Here is a 26,209-nt window from a genome sequence, read left to right as displayed (position 1 = left end):
ACAGCCTTTGCCGCTCCCTAGTGGCAGCAAGGTTCTCCTGGGAACACTGTTCTAGAAATAAATCATCTGCTTTCATGACTCTTTGAGACATGCTTTTCTTTTAACATGCTTAATATTTTGTGCAGACTGCATGAACCCATTACATAAATAATACATAGAAAATAATCTAAGCAGAAAGAAGGAAAGAAAGTGAAGTCGCTCAGTCGTGTCCAACTCTTTGTGACCACATAGATTGTAGCCTACCAGGCGCCTCTATCTGTGGGATTTTCCAGGCAAGAGTACTGGAGTGGATTGCCATTTCCTTCTCCAGGGGATCTTCCCAACCCGGGGATCGAACCCAGGTCTCCCACATTGCAGGCAGACGCTTTACCATCTGAGCCACCAGGGAAGCCCAATCTAAGCAGTCGATGGTTTAATTATTCTGTAATTGCACTTTCTTGGACTCTTCCATTTCTCGGCCCTTGTTAAGCTTAAATGCCCTAAGTGCCCTCCTTGTGGGCTTCCCAGGTGGCTAGTGGTAAAGAACCTGCCTGCCAATGCAGAAGATGCAAGAGACTCTGGTTTGATCCCTGGTTTGGGAATATCCCTTAAAGAAGGGCATGGCAACCTACTCCAGTATTCTTGCTTGGAGAATCCCATGGACAGAGGACCTGGCAAGCTATAAACCATAGGGTCGCAAAGAATTGGACATGACTGAAGTGACTTAGCACCACACCCCCGCCCTTCTTTTATCCATCCATTACAGTCTCCTTGCCCTTAATGTATTAGCAAACATGAATCTTTAGTGGGGAGAAGCACACCTATAAAGTGGTTCAGGGAATAAAGAATCTGCCCACAATGTGGGAGGCCTGGTTTCAATCCCTGTGTTGGGAAGATCACCTTGAGAAGAGAATGGCAACCCACTCCAGCAGTCTCACACCTGGAGAATCCCACGGACAGAGGAGCCTGGCGGGCTACAGTCCATGGGGTCCCAAAGAGTCGCACACGACTGAGCAGCTAATGACAAAAAAAGTGGTAATAAATTTTATTGATGCTATGGTGAAGTAATTCTTCTGCTTGGGAGTTGTTTTGACATTCAGGTTCAGTAATAAAAAGATGCGCTGTGGGGTCTCTTCAGCCTGGTATTTAATCTTAATCCTGAACTAGGTTCTTTGGGAGGAAATGAGACATACAACAGATGACAATTGTGTTTCATTTATAATTAAGCATAGGGAGTCTTGTTCCGACTCATGAAGGGTTGCACAATTTTTGCTCCAAGAAAAGCATCCAAGTATTTTATTATGCTCTTATTTTTCCTAGTGATCCAAAATATTTTTTATTTTGCTATTGATTTTTATATGGAACTTTTCTAGATGTTAGATGGAAGATTTTAGTTTAACCTTGTAGACTGACCTTTTCTCTTCAAACACAAGATTTTGGTTTCAAGTTCTGAAAATATGATGTAATATTAAAGGTTGACTTTTCCGAATAAATTATGAGAAAGTGCACCTGGTAAATGAGTTAATCTACACAAAGTGTAGAGAATAGAGTGTATTACCAAACTCAGGTCCAGCATCTTTGCTATTCGAAAGCCAATACTCAAGACAAGTGTTGGTTGGAAAAGAAAGTGTTGCTTTATTCAGGAGGCCAGCAACCTGAAAAGAAGGTGAACTCATGTCCAGAAACCAACTCCGAAGATTTTGCTCAACCATGAAAGTTTTTAAAGGGAGAATAATTTGGGTAGGGAGTCAGAGATAATATCTTCCACTATGTCCAGGCACATTACCATTATTAGTCACTTTATAGTATGTGTGTGCATGTGTGCTAAGTCGATTCAGTCATGCCCAACTCTCTGTGACCCTAGGACTGTAGCCCACCAGGCTCCACTCTCCATGGGATTCTCCAGGCAAGAATACTGCAGTAGGTCTCTGTGCCTTCCTCCGGCATTGGCAGGTGGGTTCTTTACCACTAGCGCCACCTGGGAAACCCCTCAGTTTGTACCTTCAATACATTAATTTGCTTCTTACAATCTGAAGCCTACAGAATAAATATTATGTCCATATTACGCTCAAGGCAACTAAGGTCCTCAAAAATAGGGTGATGTGGCTGTAGCACAAAGTGAAAATTTCATTTACTCTTCTTGCTATTAACATATGAGATACTTATCAAAGTCTAAACTTTAATACCATACCAGCATTAGTTAGAACTAATGTTAACAAACATCTTTAAATGAAAAGAGTTGTGTCTTGGTCTGAAACCCACAGTTCATTCTATTTTAGTATATATGGCACTATTCCAATGGACTGCTGCAAAAATCAGTTTAATCTCATGTTTTCTCTTTCAATTAGTATTTTTCTAGCTGTACTTAACTATGTTTTTACACTTTCATTCTATCATGAGCTTCTTGAGAACAGTGGTTAGTTGATATTCATGTTTGTCTTTCTGACACTGTATTTCTGCCACTTAGGCAGATAGGGCTCAATAAATATTTATTAAATGGAGTATTTGAAATTCACATGCAGGAAAAATGCTTAGTGCTTAAGTACTGTTTATTTTCCTCTTATCACTAAATCTCTGCATTATTTTCTGCTTTTTGTTTCCTATAAAAACCTACAATGACTGGCCAAGGAAATTTTCCTTATTACTATAATGAACCTTGTCTTTTTAAATTCAAAGTTGGCAAACACTCTGAAGACACTGTGTTAATGCATTTCTCTTAGAAATGTGAGTAATATTCAGAGCAAAGAGCTCACATATTCAGAGATTATACAAGACAGTCCTTAATTCTAGCCAATAGGTATTCACTTTGGGGAGTAAAGAAGAGACTGGAAGAATTAAAGGGGGAAGAGGAAAAACAGAAATAAATAGCATGTTGGTAAGAGAGGATGTTTATTTCCGCAGTTGTGAGCCCCAAACTAACAATAAGATAGGCAGCACTATTATTTTGTAATATAATTATAATAAAGAACACTTTTAAAAAATTTAGACAGCAACGGGTATATTTTGTGGCAAAAATGTTACTTTGAAAAAGAGATGAATGTGTTCGGTTTTGTTTTCCCTTTTTTAATGGATTAAGAAAGGCATCCCCAGTAATTCCCTGATGGTCCAGTGGTTAGGACTCTGGGCTTTCACTGCGGAGGGCCCAGTTTGACCCCTGGTGGTGGAACTAGATCCCTCAGGCCACAAGGTGCAGCCAAAATAAGAAATAAAGAAAGGTAGTCCCCCTCACTTCCTTACCCATTATCATTCCTCTCATCCAGGCTTGAGTCAAGTATTTGCTAAGTTTCAAGACCCCACTTTTCTTTTTTCCCCTGACTGGACAAGTAATATCTGTATTTTTCATCTTAATAAAAAAATATATTAAATCCTGTAATTTACAAACATTGTTTATCCCATGAGATACACTGTCCATCAACATAACACTAAGAAAGTGGCATCTTTCTTAGTCGTGTGGACAGTGACTGTGGCCATGAAATTAAAAGATGTCTGCTTCTTAGAAGAAAAGCTATGACCCACCTAGACAGCATATTAAAAAGCAGAGACATTACTTTGCTGACTAGGTCGGTCTACTCAAAGTTATGGTTTTTCAAGTAGTCATGTCTGGATGTAAGAGTTGGACTATAAATAAAGGTGTGCGGAAGAATTGATACTTTTGAACTGTGATGTTGGAGAAGACTCTTGAGAGTCCCTTGGACTGCAAGGCGATCAAACCAGTCCATCTTAAAGGAAATCAGTCCACACTATTCAATGGAAGGACTGATGCTGAAACTCCATTTCTTTGGCCACCTGATGCAAAGAACTGAGTCATTTGAAAAGACCCTGATGCTGGGAAAGATTGAAGGCAGGAGAAGCGGACAATAGAGGATGAGATGGTTGGATGGCATCATCTACTCCATGGACATGAGTTTGAGTAAACTCCGGGAGTTGGTGATGGACAGGGAAGTCTAGAGTGCTGCAGTCCACGGGGTCGCAAAGAGTGGGATGCGACAGACCGACTAAACTGAACTGAACTGACTTTTCTATCGGAGCTTTCAACACTTTTAACTACACTTCAGCCTCTAGGACAGGTTGCCCTGGGCAACAAGAGTTAGCCCCCCCCCCCCAAAAAAAAAAAAAAAAAGAGTTAGCCCCAGGGGCCTGGGACGGCCACATTTTGATGGCAAGGATAAAAACTCCCAGAGTATGAGACTGCTGGCGGCGATCCCTTAAAGTTAAGGGTTTAGACAGCCAGCTGCAGCCAATCCCTCTTTCCCTTACAGCCCTGAGGCGCCAATTCTGCAACTGAACACGGGCGGGTTGGATCACGTGACGGATCAGGTGCTCACAGGGCCCGCCCCGCTTCCTTCCGGGATAAATTCTGGCCGCACCGCCTCCTTGTGCACGTGCAGTCGCCGCTGTTGTCCCCAGCTTGTCCGCGGACCCCTGCGGCCTGCAGCCATGGCACCCGGCCAGCTCGGTGAGGTCCTCGGCGCCCTGGCGGAGCCGCGCCGTCGGCCTCCGTGCCCCGCGGCGCCCTCACCCCGGCAATGGCGGCGGCCGGATGGGAGCTGTGGGGCCCTGGCTGGGTGAGGGGCGGCGCTGCGGTCGGCAAGGCCCGGGCCCGCGCGCTCGAGTGCGGCTCGCTGGCGGCGGACCCGACCCCGGGCCAAAGTCTTGAGTAGTGGGGACCGTGAGATTCGCGACTGCCCTCCAAACCGCTCCGCCGCCCCTGGACCCCCTGGGCTTTGAAGCACTTGTACTGAGAGTGATGCGAAATGTCTTTTGTTTCAGCTTTATTTAGTGTCTCTGACAAAACTGGCCTTGTGGAGTTTGCCAGGAACTTAGCTTCTGTTGGTTTGAATCTGATCGCCTCTGGAGGGACTGCAAAAGCCCTCAGAGATGCTGGTTTGGCAGTCAGGTAAGGCACAACTTGCTTTTTAAAAGTTAAGTCCAATCCAAACGTAGTTTGGTGACGTTGACCAGAAAGTATTCCATTCACTGCATGACATAACGTTATTTGCTCCTCTCAACAGTGCTGTGAGATTGTTAAGTTAAACCACCTTTTTCAGAAGATGAGGCTTAAACTTAAACTTATTTTCAAGGTTACAGAGTAAGGAGTTGGGACCTCCAGAGGCCTCATTTCAGAGCCCCTGCCCCCTCAGCCGAATCTTATAACACATTAAATTAGGTGCATTGTTTGTTGTGCAAGAAAGGAGTTGTGATTTTCAGGATGCTCATGATCTTTTTTTTTTTTTTTTTAAGAAATGATTTATTTTTGGCTGTGCTGGCTCTTTGTTGCTGCCAGCAAGCTTTCTCTAGTTGCAGTGAGTCAGGGGCTTATCTCTAGTTATAGTGCAGGGGCTTCTCATCACCCTGTCTTCTCTTGGACTCCTAAGAGAAGCTCTGGGCTCTAGTGCTCACAGACTTCACTGAAAGCTGTGGCTGTGGGGCTTATTTGCCCCACATGATCTGTTTTGACTGGCTTTTATTTAGTGAAACTGTTCACATCATTTAAACTCAACTCTTAAGATTCAACCTCTCTTCCCCCAGTATCTGTGGTAACCATGTACAACATGTTGATGTCTTTTCTTCCAGGGTTTTTATAAGCGTGGTCTTTATTTCATAGCTCATACAGAAGACAGATAATTTTGCTTTTATCCCCACATGTTGTGGCTTTTCAAAAACTTGGCAGGCTTCGCTGGTGGTATAGTAGTGAAGAATCCCCCTGCCAGTGCAGGGGACACAGGTTCAATCCCTGCTCCAGGAAGATTCCACAAGCCGTGCAGCCGCTGAGCCCCTGTGCCACAGCTGCTGAAGCGTGGGTGTCCAAGAGCCCGTTGCTCTGCAACATAAGCCATGGTAATGAGAAGTCTACCACAACTGGAGAATAGCCTCCACTTGCTGCAATTAGAGAAAGCCTGTGGGAAGCGCGGAAAACCCAGCAAGCACAGCCAAAAATAAATGAATAAATTTTTAAGAAAAATAAATAAAAATTTGCTTGTAAATTCGGCCAAAGAAAGTGTTCAGGTCAATTTGGGGATATGGATTGATACTTAAGTGCTGTCTTTTATTTGACCCTGGGTCGAACTTCGTGACTATCTTTTCCAGCTTACATTTTTATGTTATTTTTTTTCTTTTTTCAATGTAAAGGTTTTTAACTTTTATGTAGATCAATCCAAAAGGCTAAATCCTTGCTATCCCTTTTAGTCTGTTCCTGAGATAAGGATATTAATAATTTTGTTGTATATTGTCAAATTACTTGTGAGTTGAATTTATTTCTTAATATTTCATTAGTGTGGCTTATGATTCATTTTCTGAATTCTGAAAATCCAGGCTCTGAACAAATGTTGGAAGATACTTTGAAATGGTATAAAATGTAAAATGAAACTCAGCAGAAACAGTAGCAATATTCTGTTTGTCTGTTTTCAGAGATGTCTCTGAGATAACTGGATTTCCTGAAATGCTAGGGGGGCGTGTAAAAACCTTGCATCCTGCAGTCCATGCTGGTAAGTGGTTGGATATCTTCAATTTAAAATGGTCAGTGGTTTTCAATAAACTTTGCAGTGGGTTGGCCAAAAAGTTTGTTGGGCTTTTTCCATATCATCTTGTGGTTAATAGAATAAGCAGGAATAAGGAAAAGGCAGATCATAGCTCAAAAAAAAAAATACCTGTGAGGTTATGTTGGTTTTGTCATATCTGCTGCTAAAGTTCATAATACATTAGAATGTTTAAAATACAGTCTTGTTTGCTTTATTACCTGATGGATTCCTCTGGTTGCTGTTAGTCCTGGCCTGATAAATAATTTAGAGTTTATTTCCTGCTGGAGTTAATGAAAATACTTAGGTTTTAAAGAGTGAAAAAACTCTTGCTGTGGTTCAAGCTTGGAATAAAGTGTCACAGTGTAACTGACTTTCAAAGGAATCTTTTTAAATGCTTTACTACTTATGGGAGTATATGCATGGATGGAACTGACAACAGGTGAAAATTCTTGTACATTTTGTTGCTCAAGAAAAAGGGAATCGGGAACTGATGCAGTTTTTAAGTATACTCACTAATCCTAATTTTGTACTGTCTGGTATTAATTAGGCAGTGCTAGGGGCTTTAACATGCTTGATCCAGTCATGTTAGAAAGAAGTGCCTTATTCTGGCTTGTTTTTTGAACCTAATACTTTAACTTTGTTGAATTAGGAATCTTGGCTCGTAATATCCCAGAAGATAGTGCTGACATGGCCAAACTTGATTTCGATCTTATAAGGTAAAAAATTTCAAAGTTGAACTTTTACTACATTAAGGATCAAAGACAAAGAAGCCAGATCTGGTGTCTCTTTTTAAATATCAAGGTTAGCATTAGGCTTAGCTTCCTGTTTACTTACTGTAAACATTTATTGAGGACTTTGTTTGTGACATTGTATGTGGGTAAGCATTTTGATTTTGCCTAATTTATATTCCTGAAATACATAATTATGCTTAAACAGCCTTTGCTTTTTTTAAAAATTATGATCTAAATTGTGGTGCATATAAGTAACTTAGTTATTTGAATAATGGTATTCATCATTTCTTTTTGTCGCATAGGTATAATAGCTTTATTCAGATATAATTCACATACCATATAATTCCGCAGTTTAAAATAGATAATTCAGTAGTTTTTAGTATATTTAGAGTTGCACAGTTACCACCACAGTTAATAGAATATATTCATCACTGCACTTCCCTCTGGCACTCTCCCTCCTGCCTGCAAACTCTGCCCATTAATGTTCAATCTCCATATCCCCCAACAACCTAGGCAGCCAACAGTCTATTTTCTGTCTCTCTGGATTTACAATGAACACTGCCCATCAGTGGAATTGTATAATATATGGTCCTTTATGACTAGCTTCTTAGCATGTTTTTAGAGTTCATCCATGTTATAGCATATATCATTGATTCATTTTTTTATTGCTGAAAAGTAATCTCTTATGTAGATACACTCTCAGTTGATGGATATTTGGATTGTTTCCACTTTTGGATATACTGACTAAAGAAACTGGACATTTGTGTACGAGTTTTTGTGTGGACATATATTTTCATTTCTCTTGGGCATATACCTGGGAATGTTAATTTCATGGTTATCTGGTAACTCTTTAACCTTTTTCAGGAGCTGCCAGACTTATTTCCCAGGCCTCATCAATTTACATTCCCACTGGCAGTGTACAAAGGTTCTTTTTTCTCTGCATCTTCACCAACATTTGTTATCGATTTTTTTTTTTTTTTAGTGGGTATAATACAGGTTTCTTGTGATTATGATTTGCATTTCCTAATGATGTTGAGCATCTTTTCATGTGCGTACCTTCAGAGAAATGTATTCATTTGTACACCTTCAGAGAAATGTCTTTTCAGATGCTTTGCCCATTTTTTTAAAAATTGAAATATAATTGCTTTACAATGTTGTGTTAGTTTCTGCTATATTGAGTTATTTATCTTTTTATTATCGAGTTGTAAGAATCCATTTTATCCCATTCTGTAGATTGTTTTCATATTCTTAATGGTATCATTTGGCCATCATAAATGCTTTAAATTATGGTAATATCCAACTTATATGCTTGTGCTTTTGATGTTATTTCTAAGAAGCCATTTTAAAATATAATGGAAAAAAATAAAAAAATATAATGAAGATTTATGCCTATATATGTTTTTTTAATTTTTAGGGCTTGATAGTACAGTGGCTAGCTCAGGTCACCCAGGCCGCAACATTTCGTTATGACTTGGTGGGAATAACGTGTACTGAGAGCATTTGCTGACTCTGGCCCCTTCTGTTTCCCTGTGCTCTGCAACCATGAGAGGCCCTGATGTTACTCTGTAACTTTTTAGAACTTTAAAATGTCAAACTCAGAGTTCAGTATTTTAGATCATTAGGGGTTTTGGTCATGTTAGCAGCTACTGATGTGTAAATGGTGGAGGTTTCCGCTTTTTAATGATAGCTGAATTCCTCTTTGTTTCAGAGTTGTTGTTTGTAATCTGTATCCCTTTGTGAAGACAGTGGCTTCTCCAGGTGTAACTGTTGAAGAGGCTGTTGAACATATTGACATTGGTAAGTTAGGAAAACCATATTTGAAGACTGTTTACACTGTAAATGAAATGACTCTACTGTCTGAGCCACCAGGGAAGTCCCAGTGTTCACTGTTGAAGGAGTAGAAGATAGTCTCTGGGATTGTTGTTGTTTAGTCACTAAGTCGTGTCCATCTCTTTTGTGACCCCATGGACTGTAGCCCACCAGACTCCTCTGTCCATGGGATTCTCCAGGCAAGAATACTGGAGTGGGTTTGCCATTTCCTCCTCCAGGGGATCTTCCCGACCCAGGGATGGAACCGCATCGCCTGCAACAGCAGGTGGATTCTTTACCACTGCACCACCTGCGAAGCCCAAAACAACGTGTGGGCGTGCTTGCATGCTCAGTCACGTCCGACTCTCTGCGACCCCACGGACTATATCCCTGGGATTTCTCAAGCAAAAATACTAGAGTGGGTTGCTATTTCCTCCTCCAGGGGATCTTACCGACCCAGGGATCAAACCAGTGTCTCTTGTGATTAATTCATTGATATTTTCAGAACTCTTGGTGTAGAGATTGATCTGGCTTATTTTTTAAATATGACTGAGCATGCACATATTTTCTTTATTTTGGGGCTTCCCAGGTGGCTCAGTCGTAAAAAATCTGCCTGCCAAGCAGGAGATGCGGGTTCGATCCTTGTGTTGGACAGATCCCATGGGGATGGAAATGACAGCCCACTCCAGTATTCTTGCCTGGAAAATCCAACGAGCAAAGGAGCCGAGCAGGCTAAAGTCCTTGGGGGTCACAAAGAATCAGAAGTGACTGAGCATGTTTTCACACACACAATATGTACAGTCACTTGATTTGAAAGAGGTTAAACTGATGAAAATGCAAATCATCTTTTGTTCTTCAAAGGAGGGGTGACTCTGCTGAGAGCAGCAGCCAAAAACCACGCTCGGGTGACGGTAGTATGTGAGCCGGAGGACTATGCAGCCGTAGCCTCAGAGATGCAGGACTCCGACAGCAAAGACACATCCTTGGAGACAAGACGCCTGTTAGCCTTGAAGGTGGGAGCACGCTTTTATCTGGTGCGCTGTTTGCAAAACCAGCAATACTCCGTTCTCACCACATCACATCACCTGCCAGGGCTCTGCTTGGAGCTGTTATCCTTTTATTAGAAATGGAGAGACCAACATTCAGAGAGTTCTTCTGTCTAAAAATTGAAAGCGAAGTGGAAAGGGAGTAATTCTTTTTGCTGTTTAGTATTAGTTGGTGTCTTTCCTGCATGGATATGTGTGTGGGTTTGTGGGTGTAGTTGGGTATATAGCACTTGAAAATGATTTTTAACTTCAGATTTGGTTTTAACCCCAGTTTGGGAAATACTGTGGGTATTTCACAAACCTTAACTTTTTTTTTAGGCTTTTACTCATACAGCACAGTATGATGAAGCAATTTCAGATTACTTCAGGAAAGAGTACAGTAAAGGAGTATCTCAGATGCCCCTGAGGTATGGCATGAACCCTCATCAGACTCCTGCCCAGCTGTATACCCTGAAGCCCAAGCTCCCTATCACAGGTAAAGGCTGAGGATACATGGCATGGTTTGCCATGTCTGGGTGTGTATGTGTTGTTCTTTCTCTTGTGTCAGACGTGATTCACTTTTTAGAAAATGAATTGCATGATACCTCTTATTAGTTCAGTTCAGTCGCTCAGTCGTGTCCAACTCTTTGCGACCCCATGGACCGCAGCACGCCAGGCCTCCCTGTCTATCACCAACTCCCGGAGTTTATTCAAACTCATGTGCATCGAGTCGGTGATACCATCCAGCCACCTCATCCTCTATTGTCCCCTACTCCTCCTGCCCCCAATCCCTCCCAGCATCAGGGTCTTTTCCAATGAGTCAACTCTTCGCATCAGGTGGCCAAAGTATTGGAGTTTCAGCTTCAGCATCAGTCGTTCCAATGAACACCCAGGACTGATCTCCTTTAGGATGGACTGGTTGGATCTCCTTGCAATCCAAGGGACTCTCAAGAGTCTTCTCCAACACCACAGTTCAAAACCATCAGTTCTTCTATGCTCAGCTTTCTTTATAGTCCAACTCTCACATCCATACATGACCACTGGAAAAACCATAGCCTTAAAAAAAAAAAAAAAAACCATAGCCTTGACTAGACCGACCTTTGTTGGCAAAGTAATGTCTCTGCTTTTTAATATGCTGTCTAAGTTGGTCATAACTTTCCTTCCAAGGAGCAAGTGTCTTTTAATTTCATGGCTGCAGTTACCATCTGCGGTGATTTTGGAGCCCAAAGAAATAAAGTCTGACACTATTTCCTTTTATAATCGCCTGAAATTTGAGTTGCCAGTGGGACTTGTAAACAAAAAATATTGCGATAATCCAGGGTTTTGAAGAGAAGTCAAGATTAAGATACAGATTGGAGTACTTTTGTGTGAATATTGGTTTTGAAGATGTTGGGACAGGATGAGGTGGTCTGGATTTCATAGTAAGATGGTTAGGACCCAACCTTGAGGTGGCAGTAACGGAACCATCAGAGGAAACAGGGCTGCTGAGAGCAGTGGCTGTTTGATGGAGAATGTTGCAAAAAAGCAACTTCCTTGGAATGATGGATTGATCTGGTAGCCTGGTTGAAATGGGCCAAAATAGTAATGAGAGGTTAGGAACTAAGAATGATATAATTCTTTGAAATTAGTCAGGGCTTAAGGATTTGTAGAGTAATAAAGAGAGTTTTACAGGTTTTTGGTTCTGTTGTGTTGTGCTTCATTGCTCAGTCATGTCCAACTCTTTGCGACTCTGTGGACTGTAGCCCGCCAGGCTCCTCTGTCCATGGGGATTCCCCAGGCACGAATACTGGAGTGGGTTGCCATGACCTCCTCCAGGGGATCTTCCTAACCCAGGGATTGAACCCAGGTCTCCTGCATTGGCAGGCATGTTCTTTACCACTGAGCCACTAGGGAAACCTGATATTATCTTGCATAATAGTTTTACCACCCTAAGAACTCCTCCCCTTCAGCCTTCTAACTAACCACAGGCAGCCACTGATCTTTTCACTGTCTGTATGCTTTTGCTGTATCCAGATATTGTATAGTTTTAAACAAACAATATGTAGTCTTTTCAGACTGACTTCTTTCACTTAACAGTTTGTATTTAAGGTTCCTCCATGTCTTTTGATAGCTCATTTCCTCTCATTGTGGAATAATATTTCACTGTGTGTGAATGTACGTTTATTCATTCACCTATTGAAAGACATCAAAAATAGAAGGATGCTGTTTGGCAGTTTATGAATAAAGCTGTTATAAAGATTTTTGTACATGCTTTTGTATAGATGCAAGTCTTCAATTCATTTGGGTAAATACCTAATTTTCTGTTGTATAATTTTATTGCACGTTTAGTTTCCTTTCTGACTCCCCTCATAAGCTTCATGATGACAGTAATTTGGGAGGGACTGTTTTATTCACTGATAACATCCCAAGTTCCTAGAACAGTGCCTAACATTGTAGTAGGCCCTCAGTAGATACTTGGCAAGGTTTTGCTTGTGAAAGTATCTGCTATCAAAGATAACACAGAGGAAATGAAATTGTTAAGTTGTTTTTAATTGGTGGCCCATTATTTTGTGTGTGTATGCTAAACTTCTTGTAAATATTTATCCATAAGATTTTGGCTTTTAAAAATCCTTCCACTGTTAAGAAAAGAGGCAGCAAAAAACTTGTAGACTCCTTTTTAACTGCATTTCAACTTGAACCCAAACCTGCTGAATCCAATTAAAAGAAGAGGACCCCCTCCCCTGTCCAACAAATGAGTTTGTCCCCTCCATCTTTCCCACCCACTAAACTCCTGCTTTAGTTTATAACATTATTTCTTAAACTGACCCGACTTACAACTTTAAAATACCATGCTCAGTCGTGTCCAACTCTGCAACCCCATGCACTGTAGCCCCCCAGGCTCCCCTGTCCATGGGATTCTCCAGGCAAGAATACTGGAGTGGGTTGCCATTTCCTTCTCCAATACTATATTATAAATACTCTAAATTGTACACTGAAGTCGCAACAATTATTTTATCTTAGCTCTGTACTGAAGTGGATCCCTGATGATTGCTAGTCTAGTTGTACTTTTTCTTGTTCTGAATTCTCTGCTGATTTATTTATGGGTTGGCTGGCTTTGGTCTTCATGGTATGTGCTCATATTTATGTTCATGCATTTCTGTGTGTGTGTGTGTGTGTGTTTGGTAAGGTGGGTTCAGACTCTGGTGCCTTTATTCACTCATCTCACTGAGTTCTGTTTGCGTCTTCATTATACTTCTTTTGAAGCATTTTTGTGCAGTCTTTATATGTTTAAATTTTTTTCTAGGAAATGTACACATCTGATCTTATTGACCTTGCTTGTTCATGTGTATTTTTACATGTAGTTCTGAATGGAGCCCCTGGATTTATAAACTTGTGTGATGCTTTGAACGCCTGGCAGCTGGTGAAGGAGCTCAAAGAAGCTTTAGGCCTTCCAGCCGCTGCTTCTTTCAAACATGTTAGCCCAGCAGGTAAAGCATTGCACCCTGGGATTCTCTGGAACTGTTCAAAATGAACTTCTTTTTAAATTTTTTAGAAATTTGACAAGATCTAAAGCAAATGTAAACAGTCTGGGAAGTCCGAAACCACTTTTGATTAATAATGATATCAACATAGTAATGGGATAAAATCAGATAACAATAACATGTACATGTATTATTTACGTGAAAATAATGTGTAATATTGTTATAAGATAGGAAGGTCAGGAAATAGTTTTATTTGTAGTGGAAGCATGTTTTAGAAAATAAAAGTGATGTTGCCTAATGCAGAATGACTAAAATTTTTCCACATGGTTGAAAATTTAACTGAGTGGACATCAAGAATTTGTTACTACACTTGTAACTATCTATGGCCATTGTCTGAGAGACCTTTTTGCTTCTGTGTCTCAGTCAACTTTACAACTTATTTATAACTCCCACTGACAATTCACCACATAATTAGTTCTCAGATATTGTTTGGATGTTCAAACAGTGGGAGCAGCAGGAAAATAATGTGTGATGTCAGGCAGGACAGAGAAAGAGTTGGTAATGAAGTAAAGTAGCTCCATACACATGCCTGGTGCTAGCAGACTCGGTGGCTGTATTTCAGAGGCCAGAGAGGAGAGATACTTCCCTGCTTCACCCTCTCCTGCAGTTATATTTTGGCATTTAATTATCTGGCCAAGTAGATTTTTGTTTAATTTGGCCTAAGCACTGGAAAGGACCCTGCATAGACCAGATGTTTGGAAAAATGTTTTCCTAATGTAGGAATTGACAAGTGGTAACTCAGATTTTTGATTTATTAATGGTCTCTATACCAGGTGCTGCTGTTGGAATTCCACTTAGTGAAGACGAAGCCAGCGTCTGTATGGTCAATGATCTGTACAAAACCCTCACACCTATAGCCACTGCATATGCAAGAGCAAGAGGTCAGAAAAATAATAGCATGTGGTTTGGTTTTTTTCTTTTTTTTTTTTTTAGAGGAAAAGTAATATTTTATCTTAAATATCCTTTTGTTAAAAGATTTCAAATTATTTTAATTCATTTTTTATTAGTACTTCAGAATAACTGTATGAGAGCTTTGGAATAAATTTTTGTTTATAAAAATGTGTGTTTTAGTATTTTAATGTAATAAAGGGGAACACAATTGGAATTTGGTACATAAAATTTCAGATTAGGCTATTGATTTTGTATTGTATTTGTATTGCTTAAATTGTAGTTATTTAAGTACACTGAATTTGGTTAAAGTTAATATTTTACATAATTCACAAATGTCTAGTTCATGAGTTTAATAGCCTGTGAATATTATAATAACATTAATGGGAGATTATTGAGATACTTTATCATAGTTTGCCTTCTACAGCAAGGGTTAGCAAGCTATTACTCAACGGGCTAGTCCAGCCCACCACCCATCTTTGTCAATATAGTTCAATTGGAGTAGGGTAATATAGTATTGTCAGTGACTGTTCCAACCTCAGAGTTGAAACAAGGATCACAAAGCTTAAAAAATGTTTACTATTAGGCCCTTTGCTGAATGTTGCTCTAGAAGGTAAAATTAAAGAATATTTCTTACTGATTATTTCAATTAAAGAACTTACTAATCACTGTTTAAATTGTAGATTTTATGTGATCACTTTGGGGTTTTTTGAATGTTATTTTTTTCTGTATAAGGATAATCTGTGATAAATACACACATTTTAATTTTTGTTTACAGGGGCTGATAGGATGTCTTCCTTTGGTGACTTTGTTGCATTATCTGATATTTGCGATGTCCCTACTGCCAAAATTATCTCCAGAGAGGTTAGTGGAATTCTGTATCTTGATCCATATATAACTGAGTAGAGCCAAATTTTACATAGTGTTTATTGAAACCATAATGTATAATATTTGTATTTGGCTATTGTGATATAAGGTTTTATATATTCTTTTAAATTTTCTAGTCATTATTTTAATGCCAAATTATTATTTCTGAAGTTGACTGTAAACCTTCATTAGGTCTGTAATGAAAGAAAGAGACTGTATAGTGGGGGACATTATAACCTACTCTGAAAAAGTAACCCCCATCAATTGAGTACCAAACAAGCATTCCAGAAAGGTGGGGGGGGGGGGGGCGGGGGTGGTTGTTGGGGATTGGGGAGACAGAAGAAGAATGAAGTTAGCTCAGGTAGCTTGGAAGGAAATAAGTTAGCAATTAAGGCTAACAGGGTCTGTGGCTTGACCATATTTAGTTTCATCTCAGGGCTTCTTATCACCCCTACCATCCCAGCTGCAGTGGAGCTGGCATGCTGCTTTATAGGTTATATAGCATGAGGCTTGGGGTGTGAGCTGTGACTTTTGTACCTTTTGTGTCTTTAGCTATACTGTGTTAATCTCTGATTTCCTCTGAACCCCTTCTCTTGCTGTTGAGGAGCCTGCCTTGCCTCGGATCATTTAGCCAGGTTCTAGCAGAGCCAGAACTGGAAGAACATGCTCTGTTTAATTAGTGCAAAACAACCCCTGAACAGAATGGTTAAAAAAGTCATGTTGTCTTCCTAAGATACATGTATGACAGCAGATCATTCATATATTCTCCCTTATAATTGAAACAGACAACCAAAACGACACTAATGAGATAAGATCAGCTGTAAAAAGTTGTCTTCTAGCACAGACTCATCTTTTCCAAGTGTAGTGTTTGTATTATCTAGTGGAGGTAGAAACCAGAAACTGCTGCTGCATTATTGTTTTTTTTTGCTGCTGCATTATTTATGACAGCAAAGTATGTCTAAATTGTTTAAGAGGTGTCCTCTGATTTTTTTTAAATCGAAATTAATATCTAATGTTGATACGTATATAGGTATCTGATGGTATTATTGCCCCGGGATATGAAAATGAAGCTTTGAAAATACTTTCCAAAAAGAAAAATGGGAATTACTGTGTTCTTCAGGTTAGTACAATTCATATTTGCAGTAGTAATTTGTTCTTTTATTTTTCCCCATATTTAATCTTTCCTTTATACTGACAACCCTTCTAATTTATCCTTCTTTACTATGATTTCTTTATCCTTAATCCTGCAGATTGTTTCTTCCTGTTAATTTTTTGAGTTTCAGATCAAGATAGCTTTCTCACCCTCTCTTTTAACTTTTTAAAAAGTAATTTATTTAAAATAGTTTCCTATTCAAAAGGTATTAAAGGTTATTTGAAATCTTTCCTTCTGCCACTCTGTTACCTTTTTTTAAAGTAATATCTTCAATTTCTTGCTCATCTTTCCTGAAATACATAGTCTGTGCATATTCAGGAAATACTTGATTGATATTCAGCACAATGACAGTATCATGTTTCAGGGTGTCAGAATACCAGGGCTTCCTCAGTATTTTGTTTGGGAGTCTGGCTAAGTTTGCACCTAGACACATAATTACAACCATGAAAAAAACTGTTTCCTCGCCTGACCAGTGGCAAGTTTTTTTACGTCAGTTATAGGTGGGCACATCTCAGTTTTAGAAATTTTATAATAGAAAAGAAAAGGACCATTTTAGAATTCATGAAAATACAAATTAAGTAGAATTAATAGGAAGGCGTGCTTCTAAGTTACAGGTTATCAGTGCCTTCTGTACTGTATAAGTATAGAAAATGTCTGGGGAGAGAGTAGTTTTATGACACAGGTTATTCCCATGTCCCATCATTTCAGATCAAAATCTGGAAGAGGTCAAGAGAGCCATGAATGACATACTCCTTTTCAAATGACAAAGACACATACTACAAATGCTATTCTCCATTGAACTTTTTAATCTTGGCTGAGTATTTGTAATACATTGTTAGAAAGAAAAGAAAATTAGTGGTTAATTTTTGTGCCACTGCCTGTTTTGTAGCCAATCTGTTTTATCTACTGTTTTTTGTTTGTTTTTTTTTAAAAAAAACTATGTGGGTAGTGCTTTCAGTTACTGAAACCAGAAATTCTCTGTTGGAATCAATGATTATATTATGTTGGTGTAAGTTACAAAATCCTGTGAGGTTATAAAGCCTATAAAGTTTTGGAGTAAAATATTGGTGCCTGGCCATTCTATTACGTCCATCCTGAAATGATCTTGTACCTGCTTAAGTCAGGGGGAAAAAAAATGCATATAACTTTGCTTGTAATAATATACTTTGAACATAAATTAAGTGAAAGATTTTGAGAGATGTAGATTTTTTTACTCTTAACTTTTTAAATTTGTGTTTATTTAGATGGACCAGTCTTACAGTCCAGATGAAAATGAAGTTCGAACTCTTTTTGGTCTTCGTTTAAGCCAGAAGAGAAATAATAGTGTTGTCAACAGGTCACTGTTTAGCAACATTGTTACCAAGAATAAAGATGTAAGTCTGAAAAATAACTGAATACCAGTAATTCAGTAGACCTGTTTTTTAATATTTATATGCTTATGTATTTATGAAGGCCCATATTTTAAAACTGATCGATACACAAAGAGCTAGCCCTTCTTTGATTTGTCAGGTAAGTTTGAGAACTTAAAAAGTGAACAAAAGACCAACCATGTTAGAAACTTTTGTGCATCTGTGTATATGTGGTTGGTTATCTTCAGTTCTTTGTAAATGGGATCGTGTCTTTTTATCACTGGACTTTTTTCCATGCATTAAGCTACAACTATGTTTCTGTATCAGCGTAGGTTCACATCTTCATCAGAAAGCCCACATGGCAGTCTGTGTACTGTGACGGATACCTAGGTTCTTTCCACGTTCAGTGCTGTAGTCCATGTTTACATGTAGTAATGAATTTGCTTTTGTCCTGTTGTCAGATTTTAGAAGGACATGTTCCTAGGATAATACTGGATTGGGTGTTTGTTTTTTAATTACATGTTTGATATTATTTAATATGCACAGCTCCCTCTGAGTGGAGCATGACCACTGTCATCTGTATTGTAAAGATCACAAAATTGTGAGATAGAGGACAATTAAGAGATTTGGTTACACAGTAAGGAAATGGTTGAGCTGGTACTTGTTTTTCTGAGATCTCCTGATTGGGCCTTCAGTTTTAAAGGATATTTTCTCCAGATCTGATGTTGGCTGTACTTTTTTTTTTTTTTTCTCATTACTTTGGATGTGTAACTAACTTCATCATTATCTGGTCTTATTTGCTGGTATGCCTGGCATTTTTGATTGAATACTCGCCATGAGATACAGATGAACTAAAAATTCACATTTTTAAGGCAAGACAGGAAAAATTTAAACATAAAACTTGCTCTCTGCCCTTTGGCCTCCTGTCTCCCCTTGAGTGTGCACTGTACATCTATGTTATGTACTAATCAGGCCTCCCCAGTGATAGAATTACCTGCTCAATCATAAAGACCACTTTTTCTTCTGGTCCCAACCATGTAATTCTTAGAAGATAAGTTCTGTGAGGGGTCACAATGACCCACCACCCTGCCTTGTATGGGCAGACATCTTGGGTGAACTTTATGTATATTGCCAATACATTACGTCCCTTAAAAATAGAGATTCCTATAGAGCAGACTGATCAGACAGTGTTGGAAGATTCTGGGCTGCACATAATGGAAATTCATAGATTAAAACTTATGACCTTACTAATATTACTCTTACTATTTATTTCTGTCTGTTTTACAATATCATTCTGTCTTGCAAATGTGTGACTGAACATTCGATAAAAATAGTGATGACTTTGCAGTGAGTTGAAATGATTGATCAAATATATCTTCCTATAAAGTCAATGATTGTGACAGTGTTAACTATAGATACGGGAAGAAGCGAAAAGAGGGAACCATTTCTTGTACCATAACAGGTAAGACATGTGGCCCAGAGGCTTTTGGTCACTGTTAACAGGGACCAGTCCAGTAAGAACACATCAGGTGGCCTCTCAACAAAATTCTTGCCTGAACGGAGTGAGCATTCCTAGCACCATGGGACAAAATTAGTCAAGAAATGCCTCCCAAACCCTGGTTGAAAGTAAGACAGAGAGGGAGCGGATCATAAAATTAACAAGGTTACCTACCATCTACTTCTGTAAGAATCAAGTCTTTAGCCACTGTATTCACTGAAAGGAATTCCGAATGAGGTACTTTGTGCTCTAGAGAAACTTGACAGAACTGGCCCTCAGATAATTTAGATATTTTGAGGAGATTTTATGAAACCCAGTTTCTTGCATCTTCCCATACTTAGAAGAGTACTGAAACCATTAACGAAGGTGGGTCTTCAAGGATAGCAGTGACCTTCTACTGAGATGTGTGCTTGGTTGCATATACCCCTTCGTCTACATCAAATACATGCTTGCCCCACTCTTACCTGTTTGGAACTGTTCTCCAGGCACTCTGAGAGGCTTTCTCCTGGGTTTATAATCCTTAGGTTGACTCAGAATTTTCCATTTCTTTCGTAGATTGACTGTTGATCAGTTTTCTTGCCCATAATATTAAAGAAACCATAAAGATACTTTGAGCATCTGGTTAGTGTTATTTTCCTTCCGTAGAGCTGAGCATAGGGCTTAGCTCATTTACCTCTTAGTTACTGCCTTGCAACTAGGAAGATGCCTGGAGAGGAAAGCAGAGTCACACTGTTGCTTCCTTTATCACTGGGGTCTTTGCCTCTTGCCTCTCAGTACTCTATATTTTGTGAGCTCTGTATTCAGTATTTGTTTTTAGAAAAGGATTAGTCTCTTAACAAGTCATTTTGTAACAGAAGTGGACAATGAGTTGGCTATTGTTCTCAGGTCTGAGTTCTGAGGCTTTAAGTAGAATGCTGAAAATAGGCTTTAAAATCTTTACTGGGGTAGTTCTATTAATAAGCATATAGTGATAAGGCATGATCTTTGTTGATTTACTGGGTATTTCATTTGTATTGTTGAAAGTTAATGGTGCCCTAAAATAAAAGAACATATAGGAATCATAAGTAAAGATATCTTGCAGGTTTTTGGAATCTACTCCTTTGGTAAAGATCCTGAGGTCCTGGGGTAGCAGTGTTACTTGAAGCAGCTCACAGTAAAATGGGGCTCTGGATTTTTTTTTCACTTTTTTTTTAACCTGGTTGGTTAACGTATTTTTAAAAATACTGAAAGGGCATTGAGCCGAATTCCATGGTACCCATGCTGCCAACCGTGCCTATTTGTTGAGAATCTTAATTTTTGTAAGTTTTCCTTGTAGGTTTATAGGTATTGGACTGATTAATAATTTAGTGGAACTTGAGAGGTTTTATGCTTCTGGCTGTGCTATCTTGGATATTTTTACAAGTCTGTGATTTTAATCATTTATCTAAGTTCTTTCTACTTGTTCACATGTATTTTTAATAGAAATTTGAAAACCTAAGAATGAGAATGGTGGATTTATCTTCCTTTATATTCTTCTCCCTTCTTCATGTGTTCATTTTTATGTGTATGTCCCTTTTCTTGAAATGTCTCTTCATGTCTTTTGCCCATTTTCTAATTAGATTTGTGACTGAGTTTTAAGAGGTTTTTACATATTTTGAATACTAGTTCTTTGCTGGATATGTAGTTTGCAAATACTTTCTTGCAGTCTGTAGCTTGTCTTTTTATCCTCAATACAGTACCTTTCAAAGAGCAGAAGTATTAATTTTGATGAAGTTTGATTTAACAGTTTTTCAGTTAGCTAATTTATCAATTAGCTGTGCTTACATATTTTGTCCACTTAGCATACCAGCATAAATCATTATCCTTCTTTTCAATTTTGTTTGCTCTTTATAGTAAAAATAGTGACATTTTTAGTTATCATAGTTGTTTCATTCTATTTGAACCAGTATTTAGTTCATAATACATTTTTTAATACATTCTACTTAGAATATTCTAGGCAAACCAAAAATGATCCTAATATGATTTTGCCTGAAGAGCCTTGGATATGTGTGCATCACAATTGATTGTAGTGTCTATACAAATTATTCTCAGTGTTTTTTCTGAACATAAAATTTAATAGCATCTCCAGTTATTTGTTGATACTGTGATAGAGAAAATACTGTTTGTCAGTGTTGGAGTGGATATAGTTTTCATGTCTAGTGCAATATGTAAACAGGCTTAAGCCAAAATTGCTGTAAAAATGGTGTCAGTTTGAGTGTGTGATGCATTAGGCATCACACAGAGTTTCATGACAAATACATTAAATATGATCCTTTCAGTAAAACATGATAGTGTCTCCTATGAACAGTTATAAAGACTATAAAGAACTAGAAAGACTATAAAGACAGCTGAGCACTGAAGAATTGATGGTTTTGAACTGTGGTGTTGGAGAAGACTCTTGAGAGTCCCTTGGACTGCAAGGAGATCCAACCAGTCCATCCTAAAGGAGATCAGTCCTGGGTGTTCACTGGAAGGACTGATGCTGAAGCTGAAACTCTAATACTTTGGCCACCTGATGCGAAGAACTGACTCATTTGATAACACCCAGATGCTGGGAAAGAGTGAAGGCGGGAGGAGAAGGGGACGATAGAGGATGAGACAGTTGGATGGCATCACCAACTCAATGGACATGAGTTTGAGTAATCTCCAGAAGTTGGTGATGAGCAGGGAGGCCTGGCATGCTACAGACCCTGGGGTTGCAAAGAGTTGGAAACGACTGAGAAACCGAACTGAGTGAACAGTTAATTTCATTCCCTCATCTGAAGGATAGAACTGCATTATAGGCCTGTTACAATAAATGACACATAGGATGCTAAAAGTTAAACAAAGTTTAACAGAAACACCAGTTTACTATTCTGTTTTTTCTAGTTGCCGGAATCTGCGCTCAGGGACCTCATTGTGGCCACCATTGCTGTCAAGTACACTCAGTCTAACTCTGTGTGCTATGCCAAGAACGGGCAGGTAACTAAGCTGTCAGACTCGCCTTGGCGGGGAAACTGCGTTTTACAAATGATACTCAAAAATCCATCTGCCTTGAGAACTAGACTGGCTTGAAAAGGAAGACTTTGCCAAGTTTTTCTCTTTGGGTTTGTTAGTATTTACCCGGTGATGACTGTAAGGTATTGTTGGAATTAAGTATTATAATTGGTCCTCTTGCTCCTTACCTGGAATGAGCTGGCACATTTTGGATTAACTGTTAATAGCTCCTACGGAACTAGTTTATTCGCTCCCCTCCTCCCTGTCAGTAGTATTTCCAGTGAAGAGGGAGTAGAAAGTACTAGCCCATTATTTTGCAGCTTGAAGGCTATTTTTATTTATATTTCTATAAGTCATTTTACTAAGAATCTGCAAGCTGGGGGTTAGCATCATATTTTAAATTCAACTTTATTGATACAAATTGTATAAATTTATATACAGTGAAATGCACACTTTTTAAAAAACTTTAACACACCACACAGAGTATATGGTTGTTTGACCACTACCACAGTCAAGATGTTGAACGTTTCTTATAATCTGATGTTAAGCTAGAGGACTTCTTTCTTAGTGCACCAGCCCACAGAGAATAGAACCAAGGTGGTTCATCACCAGGACTCTGCTGGCTCTGGGGTGAAGCTGGATTTGCCATAATAACTTCAGCACTATTTCTTCTCATAGTGTCTTGAGCTCCTCTCTAGACATTTCTTAAATTATTTGGCCCATAAGTGGGAGGGGAGGGTGGATATTAAATGGAATTAATTAATATTAATAACCTGGAAAACCCTTTCAAATTCAGCATTTTAGTGATTGCCTACTGTTGCAAAAGAGCTAGATATGACTTAGTGACTAAAAACTGTTGAAAGATTGCTAACCTGTAATAACAAAAATCTGGAAGATTGTGGCTACTGGTCTAATAAGTTCAGTAAGACCATACTTTACTGCTGATGTCCAGAAGTTCTAGAAACTTCTGTGATATTAATAGCCATGCCTCAAACATCACTGAAGAGTAAAACATGAATAGTATTTATAAAATATGTTACCCTTACCTTTTAAAACTATTTGTACTTTCTTTGGCCTGATTTTTTTTCCCCCACAAAATTGATAGATTTGAGGGGGCTATGCACAGAAAATCCATTGAGAAACATGTTGTTGGAGAAGTATTCATTTCAATGCCCATGTTCTTCAGGTTATTGGCATCGGAGCAGGACAGCAGTCTCGTATACACTGCACACGCCTTGCAGGTGACAAGGCAAACTATTGGTGGCTTAGACATCACCCGCAAGTGCTTTCCATGAAGTTTAAAACTGGCGTGAAGAGAGCAGAAATCTCCAATGCCATCGATCAGTATGTTACTGGAACTATCGGCGAGGTAAAAGGGTTGTTATTGAGTGGGATTTACCCTTTGCTGTGTAACTGTCATCATCACTACAAAGAGAAAAGGTATCAGGTTGGCCAAAAAGTTTGTTTGGGTTTTTCTGTAAGATGTTATGGAGAAATTTGAATGAACTTTTTGGCCATCATATTTTTCTTGAGGCTTTAGATTGTCTAAAATTAGTAATCTCAACAACCTCTGTCTCATTTACCTTTCTTTGGCATTCTTTATCCCTTTCTGACACCACAGATGATCTGTCGTCTTAGATTATAGCCATTGGTTTAGTTTTGTATACTTGTACCCCCTGCTGGTTTTAAGTTTTGATGGCAGGGACTGTTCTTCACCCATCTTGGATGCCTGTCACAGTGCCAGGCATGTTGCTTGCTGTGTGATAGATGTGTATTCAACATTGCATACAGGTTACTTGATAGCAGGTAGCAAATGCCCCCCAGATTCTCCAGAAACTCCATTAACAACTCAGTATACTTGTGTTATGTTTCATGTTCTTTAATGTTTTCTACCTTAAAGAAGGTATGAAGGAGCATTAAAATTGTAGGTATTAGGTAGCCTGCTAAAAAAGTAGGACTTAGCCCAGTTTCTGGAAATACAAGTGCTTAATGGGTAATGGTTACAAAATAAAAATTAAGTTCTGGTCTTCTGAGGGTGTGAGTCAGCTCCACTAGGTTGTCCAGCCAGGGATAGGAATCCACAATGCAATCAACAAGTGTTGGAGAACATGCCTTGTAACCAGGAAGTGCTTCAGTCTTTTTTAAAAATGATTTTAATACTTGATTTTTCTGCTTGATTATTACACAGCAAATTGTGATCTAAGTCCTGGAAGAGGACTTACATATATGAATAAGAATAAAAGTAGATTGTAGAGTACTTTCCAACATTCTGATTTGTATCAGATAGTACTGAAAATGGTATAATACTTGTCTTTCCCCTCTGCCCCTACTTACAGGGTGAAGATTTGATTAAGTGGAAGGCACTGTTTGAGGAGGTCCCTGAGTTGTTAACCGAGACAGAAAAAAAGGAATGGGTTGACAAACTTAATGAAGTTTCCATCAGCTCTGATGCTTTCTTTCCTTTCCGGGACAATGTAGACAGAGCTAAAAGGGTAAGTATAAAGTTGGTGTGTGTTTGCATAGATTTGGTTATTATGTACCAACTATTTTAGAAATAGTGCTTCTGATTTTTTCAGTTATGAGTTATATGTAAGTTGTGATGATATGATGTATAATAGCTAGAGAATTATTTGTTCCATTTGGTGTATGGATAGCCCAAATTCCGTTATTTTGCCTCTTTGAAAATGAATCAGTCTTTGATGTGAATTGTTGTTAGCTTACTCTCTTGACTAGGCTGGCAGTGGTAGTGGTTGGTTCTGGCATGTTTTGGCATGAGGTTGTATTTTGAGAGTCGGTCTCTGTCTTCCCCTCCCAGAGTGGTGTGGCCTACATCGCTGCCCCTTCCGGTTCTGCCGCTGACAAAGTTGTGATCGAGGCTTGCGATGAGCTGGGAATAATCCTTGCTCACACGAATCTCCGGCTCTTCCATCACTGACTTCATCAATACATTATTTTATACCCTGCCTATGTGTAGGTAAAATATCATGTATGGAATTTTGAAAATAACCTTTTTTAAAAGTAAAGCATTAAGTTTTCATAATCTTTGGTCTATACTGTCTTAGTTATAGAAACTGTCTTGATTATTGTAACTTAATAGTAAATAGTGAAATTGGGTAGTGTGAGTCCTTCACAGTAGTCTTTTGGAAGGATTTCTTGGCTATGTCCAGGTCCTTGTTATTTCCATATAAATTTTCGAATCAGCTAGTCTGTTTTTACGGTAAAAACCTCTTGAGATTTTAATTGGCATTGCACTGAATCTGTAGATCAGTTTGTGGAGAATTGACATACCATCTTTTTTTCCTTTGAAGGTTGATCCCCTCTGGTTCCCGCCAGCTTTTGGTTGCTTTACAGGACCTTCAAATAGACCTTTTAAATATTTTTGTCCAGTGTTCATAATCATCTGCAGGTGGATTTGTCCAAAAATTTACACCAATAAATATAAGTAATTTCTAATAATTGGCTTAAATAGCATCTATATTTCTTTTTTTTTTTTTAAATTTTTTTATTAGTTGGAGGCTAATTGCTTCACAACATTTCAGTGGGTTTTGTCATACATTGATATGAATCAGCCATAGATTTACACTTATTCCCCATCCCGATCCCCCCTCCTATCTCCCTCTCCACCCGATTCCTCTGGGTCTTCCCAGTGCACCAGGCTGGAGCACTTGTCTCGTGCATCCCACCTGGGCTGGTGATCTGTTTCACCATAGATAGTATACATGCTGTTCTTTTGAAACATCCCACCCTCACCTTCTCCCACAGAGTTCAAAAGTCTGTTCTGTATTTCTGTGTCTCTTTTTCTGTTTTGCATATAGGGTTATCGTTACCATCTTTCTAAATTCCATATATATGTGTTAGTATGCTGTAATGTTCTTTA

General features: G+C 38.9%; 1 protein-coding gene across 1 annotated transcript; it reads left to right on the top strand.

Annotated features, from left to right (window-relative positions):
* Positions 1-4,273: 4,273 nt before the first annotated feature.
* ATIC (5-aminoimidazole-4-carboxamide ribonucleotide formyltransferase/IMP cyclohydrolase) lies at positions 4,274-25,446 on the top strand. The gene is made up of 16 exons (XM_043910132.1): positions 4,274-4,435; positions 4,750-4,876; positions 6,388-6,464; positions 7,147-7,213; positions 8,937-9,025; positions 9,899-10,050; positions 10,402-10,558; positions 13,404-13,529; positions 14,357-14,464; positions 15,250-15,335; positions 16,369-16,458; positions 17,736-17,864; positions 22,225-22,317; positions 23,519-23,701; positions 24,669-24,824; positions 25,148-25,446. Exons 1-16 carry the CDS (start codon positions 4,417-4,419, stop codon positions 25,265-25,267), a joined length of 1,779 nt encoding a protein of 592 aa, XP_043766067.1. The 5' UTR covers positions 4,274-4,416; the 3' UTR covers positions 25,268-25,446.
* The last annotated feature ends 763 nt before the right edge of the window (positions 25,447-26,209 follow it).

The sequence above is a fragment of the Cervus elaphus genome, chromosome 8 (assembly GCF_910594005.1).
Source record: "Cervus elaphus chromosome 8, mCerEla1.1, whole genome shotgun sequence".
In the NCBI taxonomy this organism is placed as follows: domain Eukaryota; kingdom Metazoa; phylum Chordata; class Mammalia; order Artiodactyla; family Cervidae; genus Cervus; species Cervus elaphus.
The sequence above is the reverse complement of the archived record's forward strand: the minus strand, read 5'-3'. Positions and strand labels throughout refer to the sequence as shown.